General features: G+C 37.9%; 1 protein-coding gene across 5 annotated transcripts in view; it reads right to left on the bottom strand.

The window, feature by feature from the left end:
- The window catches only part of ATP10D (ATPase phospholipid transporting 10D (putative)), a 51,507-nt gene that overhangs the window by 33,427 nt on the left and 4,361 nt on the right, over positions 1-13,719 (bottom strand). For 4 of the 5 annotated variants that reach the window (XM_055701490.1, XM_027797275.2, XM_055701496.1 and 1 more), the window contains exons 2-4: positions 7,171-7,476; positions 6,203-6,397; positions 625-829 (exon numbers count right to left, since the gene is read on the bottom strand). In XM_055701490.1, coding sequence (XP_055557465.1) covers positions 625-829; positions 6,203-6,397; positions 7,171-7,436 — 666 coding nt within the window. In that variant the 5' untranslated portion in view covers positions 7,437-7,476. Of the gene's footprint in view, positions 1-624; positions 830-6,202; positions 6,398-7,170; positions 7,477-13,719 lie in introns of those variants that run through there. The other variant, XM_027797276.2, reaches the window with a different exon arrangement.

The following is a 13,719-nucleotide window of genomic DNA, read 5'->3' as shown; positions in this document are numbered from 1 at the left end:
GGCAGTTCGGGTAACTGTCTCCACAGGACTAAACAGTTATTATGGACCGCAAGTCTCCCTGTTGTTTTCGGCATGGTGTTTCAGAAGCAGAACTCAGTACCAGGTGCCCTGAAGATTACGGAAATGCCAGGATTCTTTGTTCTTTTGATACCTTCTTTGTGCCAGCCTCCATTGTTTTGTCTACTAGGTATAATACTAAGTATTGTACGGAGGTAAAAAATACATTTGCAATATGAAAAAACAGAGAAAGAGAGAAGATATCTGCTCCTCCCTCTAGGTCTCTATCCAGCACAGAACTCCCTTATAAAAAAATTCCAATTTCTCACCCATGACATGATACACCCCATAAATGAGTTCTTGACATTTACCTGCATAGTTACTTTTACTGGCTCACATTACTTCAAATCTGTTTCTCTGGGTTAAAGTGAACATGCAAAGATTTGCTCCAAAATAACTAGGTAACGTAGTTCTAATTTGTTGCTTGAATTATTTTGTTTTCAGATGAGGATTGCTCGGCTATCACAAACTAGGCAATCTAGAGGTCTGGGTTGTTTGTGGTTTTTTTAGTTAACCCATCTATCATGTCAACTTTCTTATACACCACTAGAAATGCACAATTATCACCTGCTCTGAATATCCTCTCACCACCTGCCTCTGCTTTAGATTGGTTTCTCCATCAAGGCCCGCTGTTTCAATGTAACAGATCCCATCCAGGTCACTAGAATATAACAGCACCATGTCAGCAGGAATGATTTCATTACGTGAAAGCCTGATGAAGTCCCCAACATTGACATTTTTCCAGCATTCATCTACGTATTTCTTCTCCTTCCTGAAATACATACAAAACCAGTAATGTTTTACAAGTGCATAAACTGAAAGCTCAGAGAAACACACTATAACTAGAAAATTACTCTAATAGTTAATTTATGCTTCCAAGTCATTAAAAAAAACTCTGATGAGGCAAGTCTATTAGCTGAAAGTGAATATAATTACAAAGAATCAGCTCTGGGGCCCAAGCCCTGGGTTTTTTGGGCAATTACATTCCAGGCACCCTCCCAGAATTATTTTAGCTCTATTTAAAATTCAGCCCACTTGCTTCCTGTATTTTAGTTTTTCCAAGAAAGCAAACACCACTTTTTCTTGCAATTACGCAATCAAGAACAGCAAATCTTCTTCCCTTCTGATAGGGCCTTTCAAAAATGTCTATGTCTCAAGATGATGGACATCTAACAATAAGCAAAGAATATTCAGCAACCACCTCACTGATTATCTCAATAGAAATACAGGTATTTACAGGCTTTTAAAGTATCTTTTCCATTAATTTTGAACATAAGTTACCAAGACTCTGTAACACTCAAGGAAGTCAATAAAAGCTTAGGCCTGTCAGCACTGAGTTGGAATTCTTTATTAATATGAAATATCCAGGCCTGACATGTATACATAAGTTTGAACAGTTTTGAATTTTCCATTTATAGCTGCTGTTCTGTCCTCAGCTGAGATGAAGAATCTTCCTTTTATACAATTACAGCAGTTTACGGCAAACACAATCAGGTTTAGAGTGGTCAACAGGATGCAAGGTACCGCACAACACACAGGGCTTGATGAGCTACCAGGAGGCATACAGTAGTAGGCTACTGCAACATGGGTGATGAAACACACCTACAGTTGCCGTTACGAACACTGCACAGGTCTGGATGCAGTACGCTTTTGTATGAGCTGTTACTGTCCTCAGTGACTGCCCAGCTTTTCTGCCTTGCACAGACTAAACCTAGAGCTATGTTTTAAGAGAGGAGCACGTACTCTCCACATTATTTGTTTCTCAGTCTTCTAGATTGGGGTATAGTCCGGGCTGTGCTAGGGCTGTCTTCCAAATTGTGCTTCCTTCCCTGGATGTCATTCTAAGTTGGCTGAGAAGCACACTCACACTGGGGAGCTGGGAAGTGCACTCAGCTTCTACAGTGCAGACATAAGCTAACAAGCTTTGCAACATGGTCATTGTGTGCAGTCTGGCACTCATCTGCTAGCTTTAATCAGAGCGCTAGCTATCTAAAATGCTTCTCATGAATACTGAAATAGAAACAGATACTTTAATGACAAAGAAAATCTCAGAAAAACATTCTCTACATCAAGCTTTGCACCCCTGCCTTTCAGACCTGCATTATTTGTCACCACCCTTTTGAAAATGCTTGTCTACAAACAGAAGGCACAAAGCCCACACAATTTAATCAGTGCACTGACAAGAATTTCTCCAGTGAAGATAAGGTGGAGGTGATTGTATTGCTTTCAAAGTGTAAAAAACCATGAAGCAACAAAAGCTGACGTAAAATTAAAGCAATATAAGGCACATCTGTTTTCTCCTTAAGATGTTCACCACTAGTATTCCACACAAATGGATAAATGGCACAATGGAAAGCATGTGAAACTTGATTAAAGCTACAGCCATATCTATCACAAGATGGATAGATGGATTAAAAAAAACAACACTGCAGGAATTAATTTTTCATACCAGTACAGTTCCTTGGAAATAAGTAAGAGTTGAAGGAAAAATTTCTGAAGTAAATAGGAAAGGGAAGGAAGACATGCTGAAACAGTATGTGACACTCAGTTACTGAAGGTACGACTTAAGCTTTGATAGCTGCAAAAGTGCTGACAAAGTAAATTATTCAGGAGACTGAGTGAGCTGAAAACTAGTGATTTTGTTTGTTTAGAACTACCCCTTATGTACTGAACACTACATCAGCATAACTTTTTGTGTAGGCCAATTTACCCTGCTATGAAGCCCCAAGTCAGTCCAATCAGGGTACAGCACCAACTGAAGCGGAACACCCTGGTCACTCCAAAACAGCACCGTTCTACCTCACCCTCCAAACACGATGGAAAGGATATGAGAACTCAGGAGGGTGGTGGGAGAAAATTACTTCCACAGCCAGCCTGTATCTAGGTAAGTTAGAGAAAGGATGGAAACTGAAAGGTAAGCAAGACAAAATAAGCGCAAGCAAAGAAAGCAATGGCATCACTAATGTAGCACAATAAAAAGTATGAGATGAGAAGTTGTCAATTTCTGGCACTGACTTGTACAGGAATTTTTCAAAGTGAATTGGAATTTGAAAAACCACAAAAATATTTGGAAATTAAAAGATGTTGTGACAAAGCAATCTTTTCATTTATCCTTGAAGCAATTACTTTCTAGAGATTAAAAAATGAGAAAAATGATGGTACTCTTGCATGTGTAGTCTTTTCTAACTACCATGTATTTCATGAAAAACTACAAAAACTTACTTGTCTGTGCTGCCAGTATTGAGATTATTATTGAGATTGCCCTCAGGAGATGGCAAATATTTCTCTTTTAAATCCCTATGTATTTAATAAACATGGCACTGAAAGTACATGATGCTTCTTTTTACTCAATGCCCATGGACAAGTCCCACTTTCTTTTTGCCAGGCTGGAGTCTGGGAAAGGAAAGCTAAAGGTATGGAAGAATCTTGTAGAAAGGATTATTCTTTCCAGATCTCAATACCATAAAGAAAAAAAAGAATCAAATTGTACCTTGATCTCAAATATATACAATGATTTGCATAAATATGTATTTGTAAAGAAAAGTACTTACAACACATCTACATGCAAGGCTTAGAATGAAACAGAAATGTATTTGAGAGGTCTGCAGAAGAGGAAAGAAGAGAAGAAAAATATATCAGCCAGCAAAGTCATTCATCCTGCTGCTGATGCAGCAGATAGATCATGCACATATTCTTTATCCAGTTAAGTGCAAAGTCAGACAAAAAGTTTAATTATCTTTAGTAGTAGGTCATGGGGGAATAAATGGATTTTTCCATCATGATCACTTCACCACAGTTCTACTGAAATGACACTAACTACAAGATTTTAACAGATGCTCAAACAGAAGTACCTTCATCGTTTGTGATTCATGGCTATTTAAATAAGATCCTACTACTACAAACCGGTTACTTGCTCAAAATGCACAAGGACTTGATTACTAAGTATTTAACATCAAAGCAACAACTGCAAACTAAATTATAATGCACATTAGCACATCTTATTGTTTATGGAATGTTTTATTACTCCACAAGGGAACTATGAGACAGGGCAAAACCCCAGCATTTTAAACAACATTATCTTATTTTATCACATTTTCAAGACAGAAATAACTGATCTATGAAGTGGATAAATTCCAGAACTCCAAAATGTAGCAGGTTGAAAACTCTGAAACTATGGATGCCAAGCATTTGCTATAAGCAAAAGCAAGTAAGGTGGGAGCATCAGATTTGTCAAAAATGCACAGAAACTAGCATCTAGATGCTCAGATAGATTTATCAAGGCACTCAGACTGGCACATTTTGTCACGGACACCAGAGCACAGTGAAACCAATTTCTATTATGAACACAACTTCACACAGAAGGAAGCCTCACAAGAGTTCAAGAAGCAAGGATCACTGGTCTTGCTGAAAATACTTACACAAATTATCTTCAAGTACAAACAGGTGGCCTACCAGCTTTCAAGAATGACAACTGTTGCTTAGGTATATTAAGATAGCAAGAAGGGCCATTTTATTGAGCATTTGTCTCAGTAGCCATGTAGGTACCAGTATCTAATATGTAAGTAAAATTACACTGACAGCACATACAATGTATACAACTTCTCCAGATCAACAAAAGCACAGTAAGACAATAACTGGAAATGGTATACATTAGCTAGTTGTTCATCATGTTTACAATGATTAAATGCATGCACTGGAAGAATCACTACAATTTCTAAGGGATTCTTGTTAAACATGTTAAGAAATTTTGAATCCTAACATGAGTTTAATGGAAATTGAAGATAAATCAGCTCACACATAACAAACAATTGTTTTTATCAGTACCAGTAAGATTTAATTCTCCTGAACCATACTTCCAAGCTTAATTTTAAAACCAGATTACACTATATAAAATATTTCATAATAAAGACACTAAGAAGAAGAAAAAAGTTACCAAAACTAAATACTTATGGGCACAAGAAGGAATATTTGCAGATGACTAATATGGTCACTAATTACTGCACATTTTTGGTGACGGGAAGGAATCAAGCCAGAACAGATCTGAAATTCATTCTGCTTCACTGACACTGGGAGGGATAAGACTGTAAGTGACAGTTTTCAGGAACATGGATATCGAATGTTTCAGCTTTCTGACAACGAATTCTTTCAAGATTCATGACAATTTATAGAAAAAATAATCCAACTTCTCCCTTGAGCCTTCTCTGCAGACATGAAAAACAAAGAAAAAATTTATCCTCCCTAATAGCCCAATTACTTACTTGTTTTTCAAGTCCAATTTTTTACAGGTTGAATAGAACGTTTCTGGGAAAGCTGCTATATATATTTGTGTTTGCAGAACAAAAAGCTGTTTTGGTTTTTTTCTTTGATGATACAAAACTATATTCCAGACTTTTTCTATGGTTATGAGCTAGCTCTTAAACACCAATAGCTTATGGCAAATGTTAGAAACCAGGAGATTCCATTAGCTGAGTAATATCACAGATTTAATGGTTATGTAGTACCAGTTTGCAACCTGCTGCATGGGCTGAGTAAGGTCATGTCTACAGTACAGAGTTTAGGGTTTGGCATAGCCAGCTAGCACATTAAGTTTTTAGAATGAAAAGTTTATTTTCAGTGCATTGCCTTCACTAGGAAAAGGTGTGTCTTTAATGAAAAGAGGGAGCTTTGAATGTGGTTTGTAATTTTGTGAGTACCATTAATGACCTTTACCTATATAGCGATAAATCAGCAACCCTTGAACGTCCAAGATGCTTACAGCAATTTCAGAGGAATTAAAACCACACTTTTCAAAACAAATACTATGTAAAAAAATGCTTAACTAGTCAAGTTACTTTGGTTAATACAGTACAAACTCATACATGAACACTCTTGCCTCAACCAAAAAATATTTTTTTCAGTAAATTTTACACTCATTTAGCAAAACTCGTGATCAAGACTCAACCAGACTAGTCCCTGAGCAACCTGATGTAATTAGACCTGCTTTGAGCAGTGGCTTGGACTAGCTGACCTCCAGAGACCCCTTTCAACTTAAACTATTTGATGATTCTATGAGTATCCAGAAAGTAAACCAAAAGACTTATCAACAACTTTTTTATGTATACTCATAATCAAATAACAATAAACCAGAAAGACTGTTGTCTCTTACCTTCTATATACTTTGGTTAGTAAGTTGTTTATCTGTTTATCCATTTTGTACTTTGAATAATCCTCCAGACCATCTTTTACTGCAATAATTGCCAGAACCGCTACTAGAGGTAGCATTGTAATTTCTTTTTGGAAGGCTTCCACCAGAGGAACCCAATTTAGGACAACTAGGAATAGGAAATACAAATTGGCAACTCTGAAACAAAGCAAAAACATAGGAGTTAGCCATGCTAGCAGAGTCATCCTTGATATTTCCCCACTCCATGCCATACAGACACTTAAGTTAGTAGTGATTTATCTTTTCTTCCCCCAACTGCAATTTAAGAACTAAGTATTCAGAACTGTTATAATTCTCCAGTCAATAGATTATTTAGCTGCACAGTGACTTAATATGCATGATCAGAAGATGCAAAGACCAAGAATTTTCCTGTATTTTCAAACCTGTCCTCCAAGCATGTTTTCCAGTGAGCCTTTGGTGAACTTGCACTCTCAGATTTCCAGGTCTTTTAAACTTCATTTTACCATCTCCTGAGAGAAGTGGCATGTTTTTAAAAGGAAGCCATCCTACAACCTCCCTGCATAACTTTAAAAATCAGCAGTCCTCCAAACAGAAGGAGGATGAAAAAAAATTAGCAAGAGACAAAAACATGAGGGAAGGGGAAAAATACATTTGTAGGAAATGAGCTGAAAATCTTACTGCAGATTGCTGTGTGGCAGTGCTCCAAGAGTAAAGAATATTTCAATAATCCGTAGAACAGAATTAGTGGAAATTACGTAAGATATAGAGAAAAGAATTAGTCCTACACTGATGATAACTCAAGAGACCTTGGCCAAACAACACAGATCTTTTGAGACGTGACAGGCAAGTCAGGAAGTAGAATAATTTTTGAATACCCATCTATATAGTAACACACACATTAAAGGATTCCACTTCAGAAGAATTACCACAATCAAAAAGGAGTTCATTACCTGTGAAATTGCTCAAATAAATTCCGTGGTAAAAAATTCAACAAAGTGTATTTAGTAGTCCGTATTCTGTTGTTCATGTACAGTTTTGATACTTTTTCATACTCTTCCTTAAAATGTCCCAAACAGGGTATCACTATCCTATGTTTGCCATTTGTCTTTGATGATTGATAGCACTTGTTACTTGAATTGCTGCTGCTACCTTCTCTGTCCTCTGTAGCTGTCAGTTGATGCCAACGGTATCGGGCCCAGCGGATGGGAACTGCCATTGCACCAGAAATGCTTTACAATCCAAGGAGTGTCCTCTCTCTAGAAACATGTTAAAATACAGCAAGTTATGTAATAATTCTGTAAAGGCTTTTCAACGAAAAAGTCACAGTTACAGTTCTGAATAAGCCTAGGAAAAAAGCCGTTTCCATATTTTGATTTAAAAAAACCAAACAGACAGTTAATAGGTTATGTGAGGTCAGGAACCTGTGCTTCAAAGGTTGAATTTATCTGAATTTCATCCACCCTTTCAGGATCCTAGAGTTTGATTACTCTGTTTGAAATGCACCGTATTTTTATAATAGCACCTCATATAAGCAGCCTGCCCACTTGTTTGTTGTGCTACAGTGTGGTGAAAAAAGCAAACAAGCTGCTAATTCTGCAGACAACAACATTTTGAAAGGCATCTCAGACACTGCACTCCTTGCTGATGGTTAACAACCTTTATTGAACTCAGGAGTCAACAATATAGCAACAGGCATCTGTGTACAGACTTAGACCTGAAGTTAGGAACTGCCTGTGAAAGGCATTAAGTAGCTATCATGAACAAAATATTCTTCCTATTGGATTAGAAATAGGTTTGAGAACTTTTACCAGCTGATAAAAGGATGAATAAACTTCATGCCAATGCTCCTCCTCTATTCACCTTAGCTAAACTCTGGCAATCTACCCAGGAGTTTGTTTTCCTAAAGAAAGTCAAAGTTCACAGGTATAGGTGATAGTCACTTTATCAAACCACTCTATGCAGTCAGAAAAGGACTTTCACACACACAAATCATACTTCAATAGAAGCTCAAAACTGCTGGGTTTTACAATGTGTTTCTTTACAATTTACAACAAGATTTTACAATTAATAGTTGCTACATTTCTTGTGCTACTTCTTCCATAGAACAGCTCATCTTCGTATTTGTTTAAAACTGTACCTTGCATGAGACCCAAGTCATCAGTACAGCTACTTTCTCTGCAGATTACTTTCCTTCCATCTAGTATCTTAATATCTGCATACATGATAGCAAAATTTGTTACTAAATCCTCTTCCTAAATTCCCACACAAAAGCTGCTTCTTTAGAAGCTTGCTTTTTTTTAGACTTGTTGGGTCTTTCTAAATGAAATCTCTTTACTACAGACTATCCTAGATAGTCATCAAACTAACCCTGATTTTGGCTTCAGTTAACTCAGACTTCTATTTATGTGGTATATCTTTCTCTGCCATTGACAAATGCCACTGTGCTGCTCAGACTCCTCCAAAATGTTGCTTTAAAAAGTGATTTTCCAAACTACTGATTTGACACCATCATATCTTCTCTTACACATCTTCCTTGGTTTTTCCTTTAGTCTATTACAACTGCAGAAATCTTGAAGCATGGGCAGAGTGTCCTCAGCAGGTCCTCTAACAATGAGGTAGCTTTAATATATCTACCTCAACTCATTCTGCTGTTAAAACAAAGATTCTGCAAACTTCCTAAGAAGCCTGGTCCACACTCCACCACTACCCTTTAGCTAGAAAGCTTTCTCCTAATGTCTAACCGGTCTCTTCCTCTCATCAAATTAAGATGGTACATTTTTGTCCTATCAGCATTAGATGTGGATAGTTGTTGACTATTACAATCTTAATGTCTTGGAAGACTGTTACCACATACATGAAACACATGTTCCTCTTTAGAAACCATGATCTGCATGTGAATAGACAAGAGGAACAAGGAGGGAAAAACAACCTCTATATAGCATCTTCTCTCAGCATCCCCCAGCACTTCCTACAGGAATTACTCCCAAGGCCTTTCCACTGTGCTTCCTCAGGCAACGTAAGGGATCAGTCTGAGAAAAAGAGACTTTCTTTTTTTCTAAACGCTAAACACTGTAGTCCCAGTAACCATGAGACTACCAAAGGCAAGCAACTGCTGCACAGGAAGGCAGCTATGCCTGGGACTTCTCAGAGAAACAAGAAGGAGGTTGCAAAGATTCTCCAAAATACACGGCATATTCTTATTTTCACAGAACCTGGCATCTTCATATCCTTGCTTCCTCTAATCCTACTGCCTGGGGACAGTCCCCAGAGGGACTCCTCTCTGCATGGAGACTACATCCCATTTTAGTCCCCATCCATCTTTCCTCCAGAGATAGAAACCGACATCTAGAAGGAGCTACTTCACAACAACTATTTTTAAGGTATGGCTACCATATAGTTAGATGTATTAATCTATTTACACATGAAAGACACTTCAATTCATTCCCACTGAGTCTGAGAACAAGTCTAAAGCTTGGAAGGCAGCCAGGTCTTCGAAAATGTTTAGAGAGAATAGAATTTGCTGCTAGTGGAGTCCATAGTTGGCTACGCAGAGCTCGTCAACACCTAAAGCTCCTAAAAGCCAAATGAACACCAACCCATCTACATGAGTCAGGACTGAAGCAAAGAACAAAATACTGAAAATTAAAGAATTTTAAAAGCTGACTGGCTGAAAAGAGGTAATTTCTTCTTTTGCAATCACAAGTTTTGGCAGTTCAGCTCTTAAAAAATCCCAAACTTCTGTATTTTGGATGGCATTCTTAAGGCTTGGCCATTTTGAAGAAACAACTCTCCTCCTTAAGCATCTGTTGTGACAAATCGGTAGTTTCAAAAACATGCAATGAGGAGCCTTTTTAAAGTAAATTCTGCTTTAATTAACAATGTCCTGGAGTTTTAACATGATTTCTTCTTTGTCCTGTTAAATTTATCAGCTTCTTTCACGCTTCCATCTTCAGCATGAATCACACAAGGTGTGTCAATGAACTATAGTTTTGCTTGAACAGTAATTCTTTGCCCAAGTGCAGTAATCTGACATATCTCTACATACTGTTACAATGTACAATATCCTTGTAGAAAACTTACGTAAACACCATAAAACTTTTCAATGTGCCATGAGCCAGGTATTTGACAGCTGGTTAGATCGTAAAGAAAATCACAGCTTTTTTTGTAAAACCATCAAACACACACCTGATACTGGTGACTTCTGTGACCAGAAGCAGCAGCAAAAGAAACTCTTTCTCAAAGCAAACACCCAGGACTAATGGGAATGCAAAGCCTTTAAATGGTAGATCCTGTTCACTCAGTGAGAATTTTGTAGGCAAAATACAGCTAAATCAACTTCAAAAGCTTACGAATTACATTATCAGTAACATGCAAATAAAGATGGGAAGAGAAAGTTGGGAATCAGGAAAAACGTAAGAGAAAACCTGACAAATTTTAAAACCTCTTAAATTCTAACTCTTTTTGGTTTTCATAGTTTATTACCTTTTGTAGCATCTGACACCTGGTGTCCACTGCATTTTAAAAAAAGCGACGGGACACACATGACAGGGAGAGTACTGGACATTTTAACATGACAGCATGTTAAGACCGAATTCCTCATCACTGAATCTGGAGCCAAACATTTAAACTGCATATGCAGTGTTGGCGAAGAGCAGTCACCCCTCACCACATACACATCCCTGACTCCTGACACAGCTCCAAAACCTCTGCTCCACCCTTCCTCATCCTCCTACAGAGGAGCGGAGCTTAAAAAGAAACAGGAAACATCAGATTAAGTTTTGTGCACTGCATATGTCTGCCAATATCCCTAGCATTTTATTGTTACAACCTTTAAAAAAAACTTAAAGGCGACTGAATGGACAAGAAATAACTAACACAAAGCCACTGCAACCACACCACATTGGAAACACTGTATGAGAAGCAACAGGTAATCTCCTATGGTCAAAAAGGTGAATCAGTCAATTAACTAGCACGTTGGGGAAAAGAGTTTCTGGATCTCATACTCTGTCACAATGCCCTCTGACTCACCCGGGATTTCACTGAGCTACTATTTGCAAATGCCTATTTTTTTTCTTAAATCATTTGCATTTCAATTTTAAAATAAGTTTTCTTTGGTTAGCCAGAAGGACGTCAAAAGGAGATTTATCAGCTTCATGATATTGTAGAGGATGAAGTTGCTGAAGATCAACTTTCTAAACAGCTTTCGTAAAAAATCCCCTCTCTTAAAACATTATTTGACTCTCTTGTTATGCCATTTTTCATAGTAAATTCTTGAGTTCTCCAGCTAATGTGAATTTGAACTAGTAATATGAAACGGCAGATGTGTCTTTCAACACTGGCAAAAGACCCACAAGCTGAGTTACTCTGAAGCCGTAATTTTAAAGGTTTTTAAAAAATAAACTTAATTTTAAAAATCCCAAGAATAATGTTCATGTATTTGAAAACAGGAAGCCTAAATGATCATATTCTAAGTTTTGAGGACAGCATCAGACAAGCCAGACACTGTTCTCATTTTCATACTACAGAGCCAGGTGAACACTACTTGATCTTGCTAAATGGCAACAGCTGATATAGAGATAATCCAGATACATCTCACACACAAAAAGGCAAGTTTTTGTAGTGTTTGCTAGTGTCACATGACAAAACGAGGAAGGAACTTATCTGACACTAGCCATATAGTTTGCTTTTTCCCTACCTCACTTCCCTTATATACTCAGATTCCTTCCTTTTCATATAAAGCACTCTGAGATACGGAAAACTGGAAGGACTAGATATGGTAAACATGCAATAGCTGGTTGTCAAATCTGTGTAAAAGCAAGCCGCAGCAGTGCCGTTTTTACCACAGGACAGATCAACACCATACACTACCCATGCCTGACCAACCTATAGCACAATAAAAAAGCCTTTAATAACTCTCTGCTAGCGGTAATGCTGAGAAAATCCCTATTTTAAAATGCTCCCTACCCTGAAAGAAGGGTCTTTTATCATGAAGCCTAGTATAATTCTCTTGCATGTATATTTCATGCCCAGAAGTTGTTTTCTTTTCCCATCACTTGTCTTTCTTTATCTCTTGTAAACTCTGTCAGCCTCCAACTCTGTGAAGTATCACCTTAATTTCTGCATGCAAGCCTTTGCATCTAGCTTTCCTGCAGGCATTGAGACTAAAAATTCCTTAGTTCCAGTTACATTATTTGGTAGCCTTTGGCAAATCACCTGGCAGTCAGTGACCTCTCCCATACCAGATTCTTTCTCAACACTGTTTACAAAACACGTTTAGATAATTTAGCCAACGTTTTATACTGCTCTGGAACTGCACCTTACTATTATGTTGTGGTCATTTGCTCGCATGTCGTGTGAAGTGCCCTACCATTTACCCTGGCTTCCCTTGACCACTTCCTCCCTTCTGACAACATCCTCTTTTGCTGTGATCTCCAAATGGTTACTCCTTGTTCTGCTTTCAGAAAATTCTTTGTTTAAATACACTTGGTAAATGACATATTCACAAAAATGTTCCTCAGACCTCTGGCACATGCTTATGTATGGTGTGTGTCTCTATCCTGTTCCTGCTCAGGCACAGTCTTCGGACATAACATGCAGTAGACCTTCTGTGTCACCTGAGCCCGTTTACAGTAGGAAGTAATAAATCAATTCTTGGCAAACAGAAACACGATGAATAAAATTGAATTATCTTACCTGAAAAAATGTGTACAACAACTAAAAGGGAAGCAATTCAGACAATGCATCTCTCCAGCAACACCCCTTTTCTTAGCTCCCTATCTGACTATTTCAGGATGTTCTGCAGGTCTGAGGTTCTGGGGCAACCAGGGAAGATAAAAAATGCTAACCCAGGTGGAGGGTACAAAGCTGTGAGCGGATCATCTCTGATCCACACAGTCTCATTTAAACCTCTTAGGAAGTGTTACTCCATAGGCTCACTAACAGTTGTATCACCACATTACAACTGGAGTACACTGTCAGAAGTACAGAGGATGAATGTTAAAAATGCCTTCTAATCATCTTTGAAAACTCAGAAGCTACTAGACAACAGAGAAGCTTAAGGGAGCCACCGCCTAAAGATTATTTTACACTCTGAAGAACAAATATTTCTTTTCTCCTAAGGTTTGCGACTTTCTCTGTAACATGCAATTTCACAAGTTTGCAACATGTCTTTGCAAGCCAGTATGAAATACGCAGAGACACCCAATATGCTAAATACATCTGGAAAAGAGGCTTGCGCTGCCAATTTATGGGACAAATGGCCCAAAAACCTGCAGGAATCAAAACTTTAAGTTCTAAGAAAAATATGTGGTTATTTGCAACCACATACTCTGAGTTACATTCATAAAGAGGATGCTAAGAACTCTTGGATTAGAGTGGAAGGCAGATGTTACTAGGAAAAGTAAAATGCTATGGCAATATTTTGTCATGCACTCCTGCCTACACAGCCTGATTTAGCATGGGCAACACCGAAAACCTGCAAGCCTTGAAATGCCTCATCT

This window comes from Falco cherrug, chromosome 1 (genome assembly GCF_023634085.1).
Source record: "Falco cherrug isolate bFalChe1 chromosome 1, bFalChe1.pri, whole genome shotgun sequence".
Lineage (NCBI taxonomy): Eukaryota > Metazoa > Chordata > Aves > Falconiformes > Falconidae > Falco > Falco cherrug.
This window is presented reverse-complemented; position numbering and strand designations above follow the sequence as displayed.